This window comes from Rhineura floridana, chromosome 3, assembly GCF_030035675.1.
Source record: "Rhineura floridana isolate rRhiFlo1 chromosome 3, rRhiFlo1.hap2, whole genome shotgun sequence".
In the NCBI taxonomy this organism is placed as follows: domain Eukaryota; kingdom Metazoa; phylum Chordata; class Lepidosauria; order Squamata; family Rhineuridae; genus Rhineura; species Rhineura floridana.
Window position 1 is genome coordinate 2,455,610 of NC_084482.1, and position 18,404 is coordinate 2,474,013.

General features: G+C 44.7%; 1 protein-coding gene across 4 annotated transcripts in view; it reads left to right on the forward strand.

The window, feature by feature from the left end:
• Positions 1–1,103: 1,103 nt before the first annotated feature.
• Positions 1,104–18,404, forward strand: part of ZSWIM4 (zinc finger SWIM-type containing 4) — a 37,765-nt gene continuing 20,464 nt past the window's right edge. The window contains exons 1-2 of one of the 4 annotated variants that reach the window (XM_061613808.1): positions 1,104–1,205; positions 9,215–9,416. In XM_061613808.1, coding sequence (XP_061469792.1) covers positions 1,176–1,205; positions 9,215–9,416 — 232 coding nt within the window. In that variant the 5' untranslated portion in view covers positions 1,104–1,175. Of the gene's footprint in view, positions 1,206–2,105; positions 2,580–2,664; positions 2,863–3,083; positions 3,201–9,214; positions 9,417–18,404 lie in introns of those variants that run through there. The other 3 variants (XM_061613806.1, XM_061613807.1, XM_061613810.1) reach the window with 3 other exon arrangements.

The following is an 18,404-nucleotide window of genomic DNA, read 5'->3' on the forward strand; positions in this document are numbered from 1 at the left end:
ATAAGACTGTAGTATAAATCTTGCAACTGTCAGTCAGTGTGGATCATCATATTGCACCACCCCTGCTGGTATTTGCGCACATGCAATCAGTGTGGATAAATGCATATACAATTTAGGTGAAGAGATTTTAAATGAGAGCATTCTAGTGCAATAATATTTTTTTTAATCCTGAAGAGTGACCTGAAGACCATCAAAAGGATGAACTCTGGTGCAGTTTTTTTTAATTGAGGAGAAAACATACCTGTCAGGAATCAATATATTTTAGTGAAGATTGCATTGCAAGATCCCTGACTGGGAATTGCTGATACCAATATAAATTCTGTGCAGCTCCAACCATTAACCTCTACCTATGCAAACTTGGGATATCTGGATTGTTGCTTTATGATCTTGTAATCTCTCTATCTGGGCTGTGAACAAGGAGGTCACTGGTTAAAATGTCACCTTTGCCATGAACCCACAAATGGCTCTGGGTGAGCTGCTTTCTCTCAGTATGGAAATAACAATACTGATCCACCTTAGAAGTTGTTGTAATGTATGTGAGAAGGGCTAAATAAGTGCTAAGTATTCATCATATAATATTTTCCGTATGTTATGTTAGTCTGTTCTTCCAAAACAACAGAAAGACATGGAGAAATTTAAGAACTAAACAAACAGTATGGCATTAACTTTTATGGACTAGAGTCCACTTTATCAACTGCATAAGCTAAATTGTTATCCTAAACTGGTAGATATATACACATACACTCACACAGGGGTTGAGAGAAAAATACAAGTAATGAGATCAGAGAGAAGTGAAATACAAAAAAAATGCAGACTGATAATTACAGTGACAATTCACAAAGCAGTGTTCAAGATAACTAACATCCTGGCATTTGTAAGCTAATTAACACCTGTAGTGAGATAAAAACCCGTTATGTTGATTCAGACCACAGGTGACAGAATAGAACTTATTGTTAAGTTGCAATTCAGCCATTTCACACTGAAGAATCCCTTTGAAGTCCCTTTAGCCAAGCAGGACAAAGATCAGCAAAGGTGTATTGTGGGAGGTTGAAATGTTCTCCTGCTGGCTTTTGAATATTGCCCTTTTTGATGTCAGATTTGTGTCTATTATTCTTTTGGGCAGAGACTGGCCTGTTTGTTCTAGGTAGACAACAGAAGGACATTGCAAGTAGAAAATGGAATATGCTGCACTGGAAAATGAGCAGGTGAATGAACCACTAATATTGTGGGTGACATCAGGTCCTGCGATAGTCTTGCCTATTATGTTGGATTTTCCTTTTTAAGGGCATTATATAGTATTTTTTTCCTCAGTAATTTAGTGCCTACTCAGGTGGAGATTCAATATCCCAAGACTTTTTTTCTCAATTGTTTTAAGAATTTCAAGGTTATATGGCAAGTCTGGAGACTGGCAGCTTTTAGCGCTGTGTTTGATAGGAATAACGACACATGTATTTTAATTTTTGCTTCAGGGCATTAGAAACCATTCCTTTAGCTGATACTGAAAGGAATACTCCTAGAATCATCTTGTTTCTGTTTTCCATCTTCATATTTAAAGAGCCAAAATTATTCAGTTAATGTCATTAGATACCCAGGTTTATACGATGGCAGAGGGGGAAAAAACTTGATGCACTTTCCTTGCACTTTTCGTAACAGGACTATTTAAAAGTTTGTTCCTATGTTTAACATTTGAAACGAGTTTTTTCCTACTTCATGTTTTGAATGAAAACGGCTTACAACAAAAGAGCTCAGCCCCCCCACCTCCCTTGAATCTGGTGAAGAGGGAGAGGGCACGGCGGGATGAGCTCCCGTGAAGTCACAGGGAGGGGAGAGGCGAGAAGGCAGTGTCTTCCTGAACTGGAATGCGCCTCAACCCCCGGCTTGCTACATTGTTGCCATTCCCAGCCGGCTCCAGAATGTTGTGAATGGAAGGATCGCGGAGCAGGCCACGCCCACGTACAACCCTATCAGAAAGGCTAGGCCTCCCGTCTTGCTTGATTGGCTGGGGGCATCCCGACCTTTGATTGACATCTTTCCCCCAGACAGCCCCTCCCCCACTTTTCTTTCTCTCTCTTCCTCTCTCGCTCTCTCTCTTTTTTTTAATTTAAACCCCACAACATGGGGGCGTGCATTATTCCTTCTTGAGCGGCAGCAGAGCTCGCCCAATCCCCACAAGTCTCACCCTGGCCGGCCATCCAATGGGAAGCGGTAAGGAAAAAAGGGAGGACCAGTGAACCAGCAGCCGTCGAGCTCATTGTTGTGGGAGCTCCTTAAAGGGGCCGTATCCGTCACTGCCAACAGAGAGAGAAACGACCGATTGACCGGGCCAAGCCCGGGCCGCCGCCTCCGCCGCCACCGTCACTGGGTTTCCGGGGAAGGCGCACAGGAGAGGCCGGGGATCGGCCGGGCCTATGGAGCCTCCGCCCGCCAAGCGCAGGTGCGGCGCCTCCGGGGACCAGCCGGAGCCAGGACCTGGACCGGCCACCGCCGCCGCCGCCGCCATCCCCTTGATTCCCACCACTGTGGAGACGCTTCTGGACCTGAGCGCCCGGCGGGTGGCGGAGACTTGGGCCTTCGAGCAGGTGAGACGAAGGAAGGACGGAGCGTCGGTTTCTCCTGTGCGTCATCTGCCTCCCCTCCCCCACCGGTCGGTCGCCGTTGAGGTGCCGCTGTGGCTGAGATGCCGGCCGGTATATGGGAAGGAGTTCTGGAGGGCTCTCTTTAAATCGCTTTTTCTCTCCCTCTCTCTTCCCCCCCATCATCTCTGCCAATCATCTCTCCTTCAATAAGAGAGGTGATGAGACTCAAAGCCGCCAGCAAGTCTTTCTTCCTAAATCTCTAGTCTTCGCTGAGGTTGCCGTGATGGTGAGAGGCAGATACTCTGCACATCCTCAGGAACGCTCCAATTTTTCGCACATTGCATCCCCTTTAAAGTCTTCCTCTCCCCACCCCGCCGCCTCTCTCTCCACGGCTGAGGCCTGACGTTGGAAACGCGATTCCTTGTCTAAACCGTGGAAGTTAGGATTGCTAGCTTCTTAAAGCTGCCATTATAGCTGTCTCTTTAACAATAGGTTGATGTGCAGAACGTGAGCAGGTGGTTACTGTGGCCTCAGTGTTTGTGAAAATGCTTCATCTGCTGACTTTTGCACATACCAGTTGCTGTTGAAAGCACTGGGGTAGGAAAGAATGGATTTTCCCGCCTGGTCAGTCGACAATCCTATTTATTAACGTGGCTTGAACAAAGCCCAGCCTCATCTGTTTGTTTTTCTCTCTCCCCCCAGCCACCCTCTGCCCCCTCCCCGTTTTTTTCCTGTAGTCTTCTTTAGGAGTTAGCCCTTTCTTCCTGGCTTGTGGGGCCAGACTTTTTCTTCTCCCTCCTCCTTCTCCCATCTTGTCATTCATACTTAGTTTTGTATACTCTGTACTCTTGTAATATCCTTTCCTGGGAGGTCAAATTCTGGTTGACTTGATTGTTAGGGGGTCCTAAAGCTTTGCACTGGGGGTAGGAAGACTGGTCACATGGGGCGATAATGGCCCAAATGTGGCCTTGTGGGGTATATGTTAATTTGTGACTTAGTGGATTTCCCCAGGGTTCTCCAGACTGCCTGACAACTACATTCTAGGTGCCTTGACTTGTTTGTTGATGGATGACTTGAGGGACAGTTCCTACTTTTTCTTATGTGCCTTCTCGTCTGATTCCGCATGGATTTACAGCCAGGCTTCCAAATTCTATTCAGGGACTAGAAGGAAAATGGGACTTTTAAGGGACTCTTTTTTTTTTTACTACTACTACTTGCACATGGCTTTATGTGTTATTCTGTGTCTATTTGTGATTCTTTCTTACCTGTACCCCCCTTCCCATTAGTTTCACCTTCCTGTACTAGTCTCTCTTGCATAGACAGATGCCTCTGCGCCTCTTGGTCTGGAGGAAGTGGTTATCCTAGGGTGGCCTTTCTCGGCATGTGTAGGGTGAGAAACAGGTGGAGTGGGTGTTAATGGGATAGTTGAAACCAGGTAACTGACTAGCAGAGAGAGCAACAACTAGTCTGGGCAAAGCCCAGGCGAAGGTGAGATTGTGATACTGTGGTGTGGAGGGTGAGGGGAGGCTAGGCTTCCTACGTACTTCTCCTCTTTATGAAATTTGTCAGCGCTTCGCTTGCTCATGATTCCTGGAGAACCAAGCTCACTACTTCCTCCCCTCAAGTCTAAGAATTCCTTATAAGCAGCTGCAGTTCCATACAGAGAGACAGCAGGGCTTAATTTCTGTGTCGGGCTGGGAAACTTGTCAGACAAGAGTCACTGGTGTCACTGACATCAATGAGTGAAACTTCCAAGTCCAAGCACCTGCACACCTGAAATGGGAGAGAATGCGGAGGAGACGTGGACTGAAAAGCCTATTTTCCCTCTGTTTTTAATTTGTAAGGTTGGGAAGGTCTCGTCAGGAATGATAAAAAAGAGGGAGTGTTCTTGGGAAACAGCGTGCTGTGTATTCAAGGATCCCCTTGACAGTCCTGAATTCTGCTCATTTGATGGCCCAATCCACATGGATGGCTCTCTTGCATAACCTCCCATCTCCTGCCGTGCCAGTCTAACCCATTCACTCTCGTGTCACACACCTGCCATTAGCCTTGCTTTCCAGGCATGAGAACTTTGTGGCACTTAAGTAGTTGGGACTCTCAGAGGAATGAGAGGAAGGAAAGAACTGGGCCTCCCCCATACATTTTGTCATTAGTTCTCATCTTGCAAGTGGATTTGCACTGAATAGGGGTAACTCTATTATGTGGGTAACCCTCCGGAGGAGCTATGTTTTAACCTGGGGTACCTCATCCCAAGTTGGGTCAGTGGAATTGTCACGGTCAAGGACCATAGCTTAATGGTGGCGTATCTGCTTTGCATGCAGAAGGCCCCAGGTTCCATCCCTGGTGTCTCCAGGTAGGGCTAGGAAGTCCCCTGCCTGGAACCCTGGAGAGCAGCTGCCAGTCGGTGCAGAAAAGGCTGAACTAGATAGGCCAATAGTCTAACTTGGCATAAGGTAGCTTCCGACGTTCCTGTGTTTGACTAGAAACTGGCAAGGTTGTAACCCTAACCCTATCGATCTGCCTTTGTTGTGATCATTTCCCTAAGGTAGTAACCCTTTGTCTGGCCTATTTCGCTGCAGGCTGCAGGTGGTGGTGGGGAGTTGCATTTCTGAATTCTCCTCTCAACAAAACAATGTCCGCCCCATCATGGAGAGAAGGGTCCTAGCCCAGCTTTCTTCTGAACAGTTTCCAGGTGCAGAGAAATGTATTATTGAAGGAGCGTTCTGTCATATGAGTCCCTACCTGCAGCCTGAAATACAGCAAAGCAGGACATAGGGTCACCACCTCAGTGAAAGCCAGACCTTGGTGCTCACCTAGCAGCACCAGATGTGGCAGCCTCCCTGTAGAAGCTGTAATCTGATGTACACTTGACTGCGTAAATTCCACTGCAGATTTAAGCAGTGGTCAAGTTGTCTGTAGCATATACCTGCCAGGAACTGGAATGGAGTTACCTGGTCCTGTCCTTCTGTAGTTTCATACCTTAGTTTCCAGAAATGCCTGGTAATCTCTCCTTCCTTTGTCCCCCTCCCCAAGTATTTAAACTGAGGGTCACTTCTTCAATAAAATCCTATTTCTGACGGACTTCCCCATCTTGCTGTGCTTGTGTTGCATGATATGGTTCTATCCATCAAGTCCCTTTAGTAGACAGTGTTCCTTGTTAGAAGCCATGTTGACTGAAATGCAGACATGAGTATGCAGAGGCAGTCTTCCAGTTGGGTAAGATGATACAGTTGTATCAGGTGGTGAATTCTGGTGCAATGACGGGCAGCAAAGTTTGATTTGGACAGGTCTGATCCTTGAGATGAAATCTACTGGGTGGGTTTCCTGCGCAAGTCCAATTGAAATGAATGGCAATTGCTCTTATGCAGCACCCATTTATTTCGGTGAGGCTTGTGCACGAGATCATATTCCAGTGGATTTCACCGGTGTGTTAGCTTCCTACATTTGGATTTTTTTTCTGCCTGGTGCACAAAAATGTACTGAGGTTTGCTGTATCCTCTGCCCCTTCTGTTACTATTAAAATTGTTGACAGTAATTTCTTTAGATTGGCGCTGCTGAATTCAGCGCCAATGAGTTCCCTGGCCAGCAGACTCAGGATCTGTGTAGCTTAAAATAACAGTGTTTGATTACAGAGTAGCCTGAATGTGGAAAGGCTTGTCAAGCAGCAGCAGATAGCATAGCATAGGTTGATGCTCATCAGGACTGCTGTAAGTCATAGGTGAATCATTGCGGTCCTTAGGGAGACTGTGTGAAAGGTAAGTTTTGCAGGAAGACTGGATGAAAGCAAAATGGCTTGTAGAAGTGGGGGGTCATGTGTGAAAGAAGATGGGGGTGTGGAACTGAGAAAATGGGATGTTAGCAGGGGAACTTGCATGGAAGGGATGGGGAAGTATAGAGAGCTTTAAGAACTAGAAGCCTGATGCTGAAAGATATGGAGTCATAGTAGATTTTGGCAAAAAGGGGGCATGAGAATAGCAATAAGGTGTAGGGGAGATGAATTTAGTGAAGACATCTGAGCTGACCGAAGAGGGAGAAATTCCAGTGTCAAGGTGACTGTGTGGAGGAGCGTGCTGAAAGGGAATGGCATATTAAGACACTGTGTGCGTATTCGTAAGCATGCGTTTGCTTGATGTGGGTGAAAAAAACTCATCCTCCAGTGAGGAAGCTGCTTATATTAACATCGGTTAGCAAGAAGGGGGAAAAGTTGGCTAAGTGGCAACATGTGGCACAGTTCCTGTCTTCTAGTCAGAGTTGGAATTGTGTACCTAGAAACCACATATTCTTGACTAGGAGGAAATATCTGCATGTGGACATTTAGGAGCCTGCTTGATCCTCACTGGCCATTCTCTGAATACCAAGACTTGTGTGGCCACCATTTCTGCTGAAGTGGAGGAAAAGTATTTTCCTTGTTGGGCGTCAATTGGTAGTGGCAACTGTGTGGGAGTCTGGAACCAAAAATAGAAAGGAAGGCCAATTTTGAATATCCTTTGCATGGAAAATTGGTGTATAGGTTTAGAAGTTCATGTGTCTGTTGTGCTGCATTTTAGAAATCTGGTTGCAGCAGTGCTGAAACTTCTGGCACCTGTTGGCTGATCGGATCTGTGTTGTCTTGAACATTCAAAGGGGGAGAATGAAATGGGCCATGCAGACTGTTTGGACACAGTCTGTGGTAGATGCGGAAAAGTCAGTTTGGCTGGGGCTAAAGACACCTGCTGTCTGTTGGGCAGGAGGAGCTGTGCTGGTAAGGTCAGCAAAAATGAATGAGAATAAACCCAGGAGATAGAGGTTGAAAGGCAAAGAGGGAACACACAGGCAGAGTATTCAGAAGAAGAGGGCAGATTCAGTCTTGGACTAGGATAGAGGAACCTGAGAGGGGAGTTGGAGGTGGCTTCACATTTTGGAGGGCCCATGGGCAAGATGCTCTCAGTGTGCCCCCTCCTTGGGTGAGGCCCCCTCCTCCGTGCTGCTGTTGCCACTGCTTGGTCACACAACCTCTACTGTTAGGCCTAGTCTGCATGGCTATTGAGAGGGAGGGGGCAAGATGGGCAGAGGCCACGGCTTCTCCTGCCCCTGTTCAGTTGCTTGGGGAGGGCATGCAGGGAGAAGGAACAGCAGAGCCAGGGGGCTCCAGGGATTGGCCCTGGGGCCCCTGTTGCAGTGTGAACCTTGGCAGGCGCCAGCAGTATCAAGCCCCTGATGCTGGCCGTGGCCCTGGGAAGGGAGAGGGCTCCTGCCCCCCAAGAAAAAGAGACAGGGTCAGTGGTCAAAGATTTGCACAGGGTTGTGGAGCAGCAACTGTATGTTGCTGTTAGGAGTGGGAAAAGACATGAGTGCTGGACTGCAGAGTATGCTAGCTGTTATCCGGGGTGACTGAGTGGAGTTAGTACTGAGCAGTAAGAGGAAAAGTGGGGAAATGTAGGGAACGATGGGAGGCAGAGACATAGAGCTGAAGGAAGGAAGGGTTAAGGAAACGAATGGGTGGGCCAACTTTACCCAGGGCTTTGGGATAGGAAAGGGTGGCCATGTAAATGAACTTTGGAAGCTAGGGGATAGTGTGGAAATAGGGGGTAGAATTTCCAGGTCTATTTTCTAAAACTGCTCCTGAACCTTTAGCGGATTCCTAGAAGTAAGAAAAGGGAAATTCCTGTGATGCACCTTAGCTGTACACTGGAGTGTGAGCACATGATGTTAGTGCACAGACAGCCAAGGTGGTGCTCTCCAGATATTGCTGACCTCCAGCTTCCAGCCTTCCTGATTATTGGCCACTGGCTTGGGCTGATGGGAGGGTATCGGGTTTCCTATCCCTGCTATAGAGGCTGGGGTGGGGGTGGGAGGGAGTGCTGCTTTGTCTTGGGATTGAAGTATGTATCAATTTATGGTGTCCCCATCCTGGGATGTTGGGGAGGGGCATTAGCTGGCCTGTCCGGTGATGGCTGGGGCCCGGAAGATGCATCTATTTATTGTTTAAACCATTTAGTTGTCACTTTTGTGCTTTAGTTTTGACAGTCAAATCAGTAGCAATGAAAGTAAATCTCAAAATATAAAACTTAAAAGTAACAGGAAGGGGAACCAAGTCAATAATTAAAAACCCTGGAAAATTTAAAACAATGTACAGTACAAAGTGTACATAGATTTGTAGAATGGTGGTCTTTATCAATGAAATTAAAGACAATACTTACCCATATTCTTTATATACATTACTATAAAGGAAAAGGGAAATAATATAATTTCATAAACCTTTGTATACCTCATACAGTGTGTAGAATTATTTTCCTCCTATTCGTTGATTGTCAGTACTCATTAACCTGTGGGAAATTGTTTATTTTGTCAGTTATAAGTAAAATGTTGAAATAAAAAAAAATCTTTTTAACTTGGCACTTGAAAGCTAAGAGTTGGTGCCTGGCAGATAGCTCAGGGGAGGGAATTGCATCACTCAGGCGCTAGAGAAAAGGCCTGATCTTGGTTTCTGAAGTCTGGCAGGCAGAGGGTGGGCACATGGAGCATGGTCTTGGAGGATGATCATAAGAAATGAGTGGGTTTATACAGGAGTAGGCCATCCTTCAGATCCCTAGTCCCAACCTGTTTAGAGCTTTATAGTCCTAATGGTGGTTTCTTCTTTCCTCCTTCCTCTTGCCCAGGTGGAAGAGCGTTTTTCCCGTGTCCCAGAACCTGTGCAGAAGCGCATCGTTTTCTGGTCCTTCCCACGGAGTGAGCGAGAGATATGCATGTATTCATCCCTTGGCTATCACCCCCCAGAGGGTGAGCGAGACTCGCGTGTGCCCTTTAACCGTGGCCTAAATTTGTTACAGTCGGGTGCTGTTGACCGTGTCCTGCAAGTAGGTAAGTGGCTTACTTGGTGCAGACTCTTCTGTATTGAACGAATCTTGCACACTGGGCAATGGGCAACACAAGTGAGGGATTATCTTGGACTCCATTTGCTACAAACAAAGTTAAAATAGTGTTAAAACTAACCTTGCATGTAATTAAAAGGTCTAAAGTGGAACTTCTAGATAGATGTACATGTGCGTACTTAGGAGCAAGTTCTATTGAATTTAGGCTTATTTCTGAGTAAATATGCATAGGCATAAGCTGCCAGTCTTATTTTTCACATTGACAGGCTTGGGAAACAAGGTTACTTGATCTCGCCACTTGACAATAACAAGTGAGCGAGATTGCAGTTCACTACTGCCGTGGAGATTTTCAAATTAATGGAGCAAGCCAAGATAACAGCTGCTGTCCTGTACGATCACGGGGCAGATTTCTACACTCCTGCCGTTCTTGGATTAACATATAAAGGGGATAATGATCAAGGCTATAGTTATTTGATGTCCAAAACACTTCATTTCTTTCTTTTTTGGTGTTCTAAATATTCCTGTGTAGTCTGTAGAGTGTACTCTGCATCCAAAGTTCAAGAGCTTTAAAAATATTTATGGTGGAATGAGTTGGATGATATAGAGGAAAAAGGGGATACAGCTACTGGGTTTAGGTGGTTAGCTGGGAAAGGGAATGTATTCCATTGTTTATCCCAAGGCCTAGATGGTACAGGTAACCATTTTCTACAAAAAATCCACCACCATCAAATATTATTTTCCTCAAAATATAAATGGCCTCATATTCTAGCCATCCATACGTTGGAGCTTTCTGAAAGTGCTTTGTGTATCCAAAGTTGCAGGGTTGCTGTAGAAAGCTCCTGTATGTGCTTTGTATGTATGTGTTCTGCAGCCTACCGCATGGAATACCGAAGTGGGTGCTCTAGGAAATCAGGATGGGCCTTTGAGCAGCAGGCAACTCCACCTTAGGCCACGTAACGCTTGAATAGTAGCTCACAGGGAGAATTAGACTCTGGAGCTCTGTGGAGCATTTGTCCCTGACAGCTGGAATCTCTGCCACTCATTTGATGTGAAGAATTTCTGAACAGACGTGAAGGTTGACACCAACCCTGATGACACCAAACACTTGTTGATGATCTTGGGCAGAAAAACTTCTCTAATAGCAGGATTAGTTGGGGAAAGATCCTTGACTACTGTTGCTGAAATATTAATGGTCTATCTGTGAACAGTCACTCTTGTTCTTCTTTTGACTCATGATGAAAGATCTCTAGCTGCCAAGAAAGTCTCTTGATGTTCTCGTTTTACAAAGTCAACCATTTAACAATTTATTGGTGGGATTGTATCCACTTGCTGGTGTTAACCCTAGTGTTTCCTTGTCTCCACCCCTCAACTATCCTTCTGATAATCTCAGACTTAGGTAAGCATCCTGCAGGGGATTGGCTCCATATAAATGACCAAAATGGAGCCCTCCACATTAAGGAACAAGGAATCCTGGCTGTTTCTGTTTCCTGACATTTGGCTGTTTGCCTGACACAAGGAAGAGTCAGGAATGTTAGAGCGTAGGAGCTGCTGAGCCTACCTGCTCTCATTTTAGCAGAAGTGCATTTGGCAATTTCTTAGCAGCTGTTTCATTGAGTACTGCTTTTGTATTCAAGCACTTTAAAGTCACGCTCCCATCTAAAAACAAATTACTGAACAATAACTCTGTCTTCTCAAATGTCACATAACTGAATTTAAAAATGGCTCGCAGTGCAATCCTGTATATGCATATTCACACTAAGACCTACTGAGTTCAGTGGGGCTTACTCCCTGGTAGAGGGGCATAGGATTGCAGCCTAAGTAATGTTTGAAAGGTGTTTTTGTAAGTCATTAAGCATTTTGACATCTGTCCCTGCTTCCAAGAGCATGGCAGAGACTCCGGCATGTGGTCAGTGTTGAATACCCTCCAGCACATGTAACGTTGTTGCCAGCCTGTTGCTTGAGCTTCCCTTCTGTAGCCCTTCCACATTACTGAGGCACAATCACCAGCTCTTAAGGCTAAGCAATTTGTTCCACTGAGATATTTTATTGCAAGGCTTTGATTATATGCGAGTCAAATTATGGGAATGAAGAATGTGGAGGTAGCCCTTCTGGCTGTTTAGCCCAGACTAACTTGCTGCTCTAGGCCATAAGGATGTCACCTGGAATGCAGAGTCTTGTCAGCTATCTATACTGGTTTCTGGCTCTTGTCTTGTAGTGTCCCTATCACCAGTTGTGTCTGAATTAGTCCCCAGAAATTGTAGGACATGCTTTGTTACTCTCAGTGAAATGAGTTTTCTCAAGTGCTTCCTGGTGACATCTCAGGTGCTGGCTGAGAGATCCTCTGAGTGAAGTTGTTGAAGAGCTGTGCCAAATGTGATGCCAAATAATTTTATTAGAAGGGTATTTAGAGGACAATGACACATTACTGTGTGTTTGAGTCAGAGCTTGTGGCAGTCTTAAGATCCACTGTGAGTGGAAAACTAAGAAATACTTGAGAATTAATATTCTACGTTCATCTTAATGTTTGTTGAAATAGCACGTTCTGCAATGAATGGCCCTTGTGAGTGTCACAATTCAGACATGCTGAGAATATAGAACTAACATTTGGACTAGCTCTATTTTTGTCATAAGACTTGTTCGCAGCTATGTCCTGTGTGGGTTCTAGCTGTTATACATAACTGAACCATCTCTTGACCTTCCTTGCCCAGCTTCAATCTGTAGAATTTCTACTACCTGCTTGAAACTATTATAATCTGCTTCCTTTTGGTCATATAAAACAGATAGATTATTTAACATTCTGTAGTGGGCTAGAATTTCAGATTCTTACAGGATACCCTAGCTCTGTGTTGAGGCCTTGAAAAGAAAGGCCTAGAGGCCAAGGATTCAAGGTATGACCTTGGAGAAAGACATTCTCTTCCTCCCCCCCCCCTTCCAGTACATGAGTGAGATTTTTTATTTTGTTGAAGATTAGTCTTTGTTGGGCATGACCTATTTCAATGTGTCTATACAAGAGATGCAAAACTAACCACCACCAGGGACCTTCTGCTGAATGATACTGGTAAGGTCACAGGTTTCTAGTTTCAGATTTCTGCCCCCTGATTCTAGACTTACATTCCTTTCTCTCCTCCCCTCCCACTCACAGGTCTAGCAACAAGTAGTAAAAAGGCCAACAATGTATTGAGTTTCCTGCCTGCAACTTCCCATAACCTGTTCAAGGGATCTTGAAAACTACCTGAGCTGAACAGACTGCCATGTTGTCAAGTCCTCAGAGCTGTCCCCTATGACTGCTGCAAATGTTACAGACTTGCTGAACAAAAAACACTTTGGTGTAGAGCTGATGAAGTGGCTAGAGTGAGAGCTGTGTGCCAGGAAATCCCCCATTCAACTTCCATCCCAGCCATGAACTTGGGGGCCTTAAACAAACCTCTCTTCTCTGGAGCGTGGCATATCCCACTTCCACAAAGTAAGGGTGATATGGGATATCTTACAAGGCTGTACAGACACTGAGACGATATGTGCAGTGCTCTAAATACTTGCCTTTGCAATCGGTAGAACTCAAGTTAAATGATTTGTCTTTGGGACCCAAGTTCAGCTAACTCAGTCTGGATCTAACCCACTGTTTTATATAAAAATAAATGTGTGAACTGTTTGTTGCAATAGCTATTGGATAGAGTTAAAACCGAGAACCTGAATTTGTCTAACGCTAATACCCTGTCCTGGATTTGGGGTGCCTTTAGTGCTGGTTCAGTAAAAGAATGGCATTCTGTACCTGCTAAGATACTCATTCTTTAAAAGCGAAAACATGCCATTGAAAACAAGCTCTGGCATTTTAGCTTTGGATCATATAGGTCTTAAAATTATGAGTTTACATCTGAAGCAGGGTGGGGAACCTGTGGTCCTCCAGATGTGGCTGGACTCCCAAATCCCCATAAGCCCTGACCATTGGCCATGTTGGCTGGGGCTGATTCCCTGCCCTGGCCTTCCCTCCTGCTTTGTGCTGGTTTTAGCTAAGCAATGGGTAAGGGCTCTCAGTTCTTGGGCAAGAAGAATGAAATAGTTGTGACGGCCTTCTTGCTTTGGTCTGCCTCCCAGCCAATGACCCACAGAGAAGGGTTGTTTCTAAAAAAAGAAGAAGAAGAGGAGGAGCAGCACAGGCTTCACAACTGTACCTTAACAAAAAATTCTTAGTGTTTTTGTCATAATTTTAAAAAATATAACAAACATGACATATTGCTACAGTCCTTCCTTTTGTCTCAAAATTATTTAGAGATTTATGGTTCCAAAATAATCTGTCAGACTGTAAAAATGCTTGGCTTTTCAAGTTAATTTGGTCCTGATGAAGTCAATGGGACAAAATCTGCTCAGAGTAAACAGTATCTCTCTTGGGAGTGTGCACCCAACTTGGGGGGGGGAGAGAAGGAATGAGGGTAGAAGTCAAAGTTCAATATTTAAAAATACTGTGTAAACCTGGGGTTGCTAATGAGGTGCCCTTCAGATGTTTTGAATTCCCAACTCCCATCAGCCAGCATGGCCAATGTTAAGAATGCTAGGAGCTGTGGTCCAGTAAGTTCTGAAGAGCACCACTCTGGCTACCCTGGTCTAAATATTCTGGTTGCCTCTTCTTAAAGAATATTCTACAGTTCAAAGGATAGTGGAAAAGAGTAATTAAATGGTGGCTGGAGCACTGTCTCTACTGAAAGAGGTTAAAGTGTTTGCAGCTTTTCGTTTAGAAGAAAAGACTTGTCGGGAGACGTAATTGTATAAAAACTCTGCACAGTGTCTCATTGTCCTAGTATCTGAACTTTGGGCTTCTCCAATGAAACTGGCTGATAGTAAGGTCAAGGTAGACAAAAGGAAGTATTTCTTTACATAACAGGAGTTCAATAAGTAACTACAGAATTCTGCCAAAGAGAACTTAAATTTTTTGTAAGGATTGTTCTTGCAATGGATATTAGTGATGATTGCTAAATAAACCTTTAGAAGTGAGGAAACGCATCGGAAGTATTCAGTGGAGTTCTTATCTTGAAATGGGACTCCAAAAGCTTTGTGACCTGTAAGCCAGCCCTAGTGTTACAGAGGTGCATTATTACAATTCTGCCCAACTATTGTTGGATTTCCCTTAAGATGGTGATGTACAGTCTGAATTAATAAATCAGCATTTCTTATGACTGGCAGGGCCATAGCATGTGGCTCTTCTCCCCCAATGTGCTATGCTGCATCTGACCAGTGGCTTGCGTAACCTGGCATTCCATCTTTGGTGTCTTAACACATGGTCCCTTCATTTGGTCCCAGCCTCCTATTAAAGGCAGGTGCATCTCTTCATCAGTCTCCAGTCCAGATGCTGCTGCCCCATCAGCTGGCAGTAGGTGCATTTCTCAAAACAACCTATGACAGGAGTGCCAGATCACTCAAACTACAGAGCCAAAACTCTGCAATGCAGGAGAAGACAAAAAGGCCCAAGGTTCTGTATCTAATTTGCAGTGAATACTTTCTTATCCTGACTATGATGACCAAGCAGTTGAAGTCCTTGCTGTTTTAATATCCGGTATCATTGAGGATGGGCTGCTGGGCTTCTTAGCCATCATCACACCAATCCTTTGCACTTAGAGCTAATATATTTAAAAGCCGTTTATACTGGTGGCCATTACAGCATGATGTTGTGGTCTGTGGGTGGACTGCTTTTGCTTTGAACCTGTTGCCTGACTTACCCATAGGAAATGAAGAACAATACTTTTCTAAAGAAACCCCTAACATTTCTGAAACCAAAGGCAACGGTTCCTCTGACAGAATCAAGATTTGTCAGTGAGAACCTTTGGACTCGGTAAACTTAATAGAAAAATAATACTTTCAAATTTAAATATCTCTTTAAATATTAAAGAAGAATTCTCTGTGGCAATCACAATCCAGTAATTTCTGCTACACTCCAGATTTTCTGTAATGTTTATGGTAGGACACTTGCGCCATATGTTGAAAGTCTCAGTCTTGTTTAATGTGCCTCCTACAGCTTTCAAGGGAGAGGGGTCTTTATTTTTAAATGACAAGGTATGTGAATGATGGGAGCGGAGCTCTTCCCCTGCTCTGCCATTTCAGGCTCTCTTCTCTCCAGTCCTTCTTGGACACTGATGTGAGCTAGGCTGTGAGGCAAAAGGCTGTGTGGTAGGGCAGAGGGGAAGGTGGGCAAAGGCTTCGCTCCTCTGTGTCTGTTTTGATCTGGGGATATCCTTCTCTTTCCCCCACTTTCTTTATATGGGAACAGTAAGTGTGGCTGTCCTGATTCTAGATTTAATTTGGTTTTCAGCTTAAGGACAGTCTTTTGTGTTTCCTTGGTCAAACTACTATCTTGGTCTCTTTGGAAAGCCATGGCGACTCTTTTCACAAGTAGCTGGGGCTAAAAATCCTGGGGAGCTGCCTTTGACTGGCGTTCTCTATTTTTTTGAATTAATCTATAGCCTGCCTCCTTCAAGGAGCTCCATGCAGCATACATTGTTTTCTCCACTATTTTACCCACACAACCCTGTGAGGTAGGTTAGGGTGAGAAGTGATGCCTGGCCCTAGGTCACCCAGTGGCAGATAGAGACCTGGATCTCATGCTTCTCTTGACATCTAGCCACTGCACCACATTGTCTCTATTTCTTATTTATTTCTTACTTGATTTACATCCCACCCTTCCTCCCAGCAGGAGCCCAGGATTTCTTCCACATCCTTCTCCAAAATGGGACATTAGAAACCCTGAGCTGAAATGAAGGTCATTGTTTCTGATATGATGCCAATCTAGGTGGCTCAACAGGCTTCTCTTGCTCAAACCCGGCCTTGACATAACTTGTACATAAAGAAAAGGAGTAAGTGGATAATTTTCCACAGTGGCCTTTCACTCAGCCATGCTGCATTACCATGTGTTTCTCTCCATGTAGGCAAAAGCCTATTTCTCTCTCACCTGTGAGAGGGCTATACCATGCAAGGTGAAGGCTTACAGGATGCAACGCTCCTGCACACAGAAAAAAACACCAATCCCTTTGTATAGACGACTAGTGTGTTGGAAAACGTGAGGAAAGAACTTGTCCTAACCCTTTTTCCCCCCTGTGGGCAGAGAACTGTGTTGTACAGCAGCAGAGCATTCAGTCCTGCCAGTCTCCCAGCAGGAGTCTGAAATGGCATAGCACCTACACAGGACTTCTTGCCTTCAGGAGAACCAGCAGCTCAGCGACTGGAGGATCTAAGCCCACCTTTATTATTTAAGTAGAGGGGCCGCTCTCCCGTTTGACCCCTTAAACTATTTTATTTTTTAGTAACTTGGATCCAAGCAGTTTTGAAGATTTGTGCCTTTAGGCCAGACCATCTGTATAGCCCACAGCAAGATGGGGTCTTGTCAAAGAAAAGGGTTGGAAATAGGCTATGGGTCTCCTGTGATTCCAGTGAATCTACCTAGAGTATGACAGATGTTGGATATTGCCCTATAAAGGTAGACTTAAATGGGCCAAGAGCAGGCTGATTCTCTTAATAGCTGAAAAGTGCCGCTCTCTGCCCCTCCTTGGAGTTATATGAAACGTTGTTTGAATCTGAAAGTCCTTTCTGTCCTTTAGAGAGTTATAGCTGTTCTGTTATGCATACATCAGGTATCCTTAATAAAGCGAGTTTTTTAACTATACAAAAGCAGAACTAGTCCTTTTTACGAAAATAAGGCTTTGAAGCTGGATATGTGTGTGCACCAGAATGAAAAAGGGGCAACAACTATACTACTCGGGATGCAAGTGGATGATATCCTATTTCTAAATGTTCCCCTACATAACAAACGCTCTGGAAGTTTGTTTGTTTTTTAAAGAGAGTTCTGGCCTAGAGTCTTTTCACCTCATCTGGTGTCTGTTTACAGGGATATTCTTTCCTTCTAAACATTGGGGGAGCATTCAAGATGACATCCCCATCTGTATCTGAAGTAGTACGGTTCACTCAGTCACCCCATGATGCTGCATTGGTAGACCTAAGCTGAAATTTGACTTGCCACTAGCGTGATTTAAAGCCTCCAATCACAAGCATTAAAAGTTACCACTTCAGATTAGACAGAGGACTTTAGAGGTGAGTCATATGTAGCCAGAGATGATAACTACTCTGCAAGGCTTATCGCTGAGGAAGTGTGTACCTGGGTTCTCCAACCAAACAGCTGAATGTAGTGGATGTGGAATCTCTACAAGCCCAAAGATAGCTGGGTTCAGATGGGCTGGAGTTTACTTATTTGTCAGATTGATATCCCACCCTTTCTCCCAGTTGGAGCACAGAGTTTAATGGTTGGCTTTCTCCTGATCCTGTAAAACCAGAAAAATGCTAAAATTAATATTTGAAATAAGCATAGGCCCCTTTTTATCACAGTCATCTCATAATCTTATATGCTTCCTTGCCATAGTGAAGCCGTTTTCATACTCGAAGCAGATAAATAAGCCCATATCATCTGTCTCCCAAACAAGAGGGGAGGCAAGGGCACTGTGGGGGGGGGGGGGCTCTCCAGGCAGGTCTCCTTAAGGGAACATTTTCTTTTATTTAAAACATTTATATACTACTTAATCATTTGCATGTCTAAGTGGTGTACATAAAAACAAGCCATATGTAAAATAAACAATAACATCATAATCCAACCAAAGATGAGGGATGGTTGGCACCAGTGTTGGCACCAGGGTCCCCCGCCCGTCCACCTTGCTTTGCCTTTGAGAGGCTCAGCTGTGATGGGTGAGGCACATAGCAACTTGGGCACGTCTTCCTTTCTTCTGAACTATACATGGTTTGACCTAAAGTAGCAGGGTTTTTAAGCTGCATTCTCAGGGTTTCCAGAGGAAGGTGTAAATTCTTGAGGTAAGAGGGCAAGCTTCTTATTTTTTTGCTTGGTTTGTGAGTTTTTGGTGTTGGCTATTCTACATTGGTCTTCAATTTGGAGGTAACTGGGTACAGCCAGGTTCTTGCCCTTACACGCCAGGTGCCACTATCTATGCCC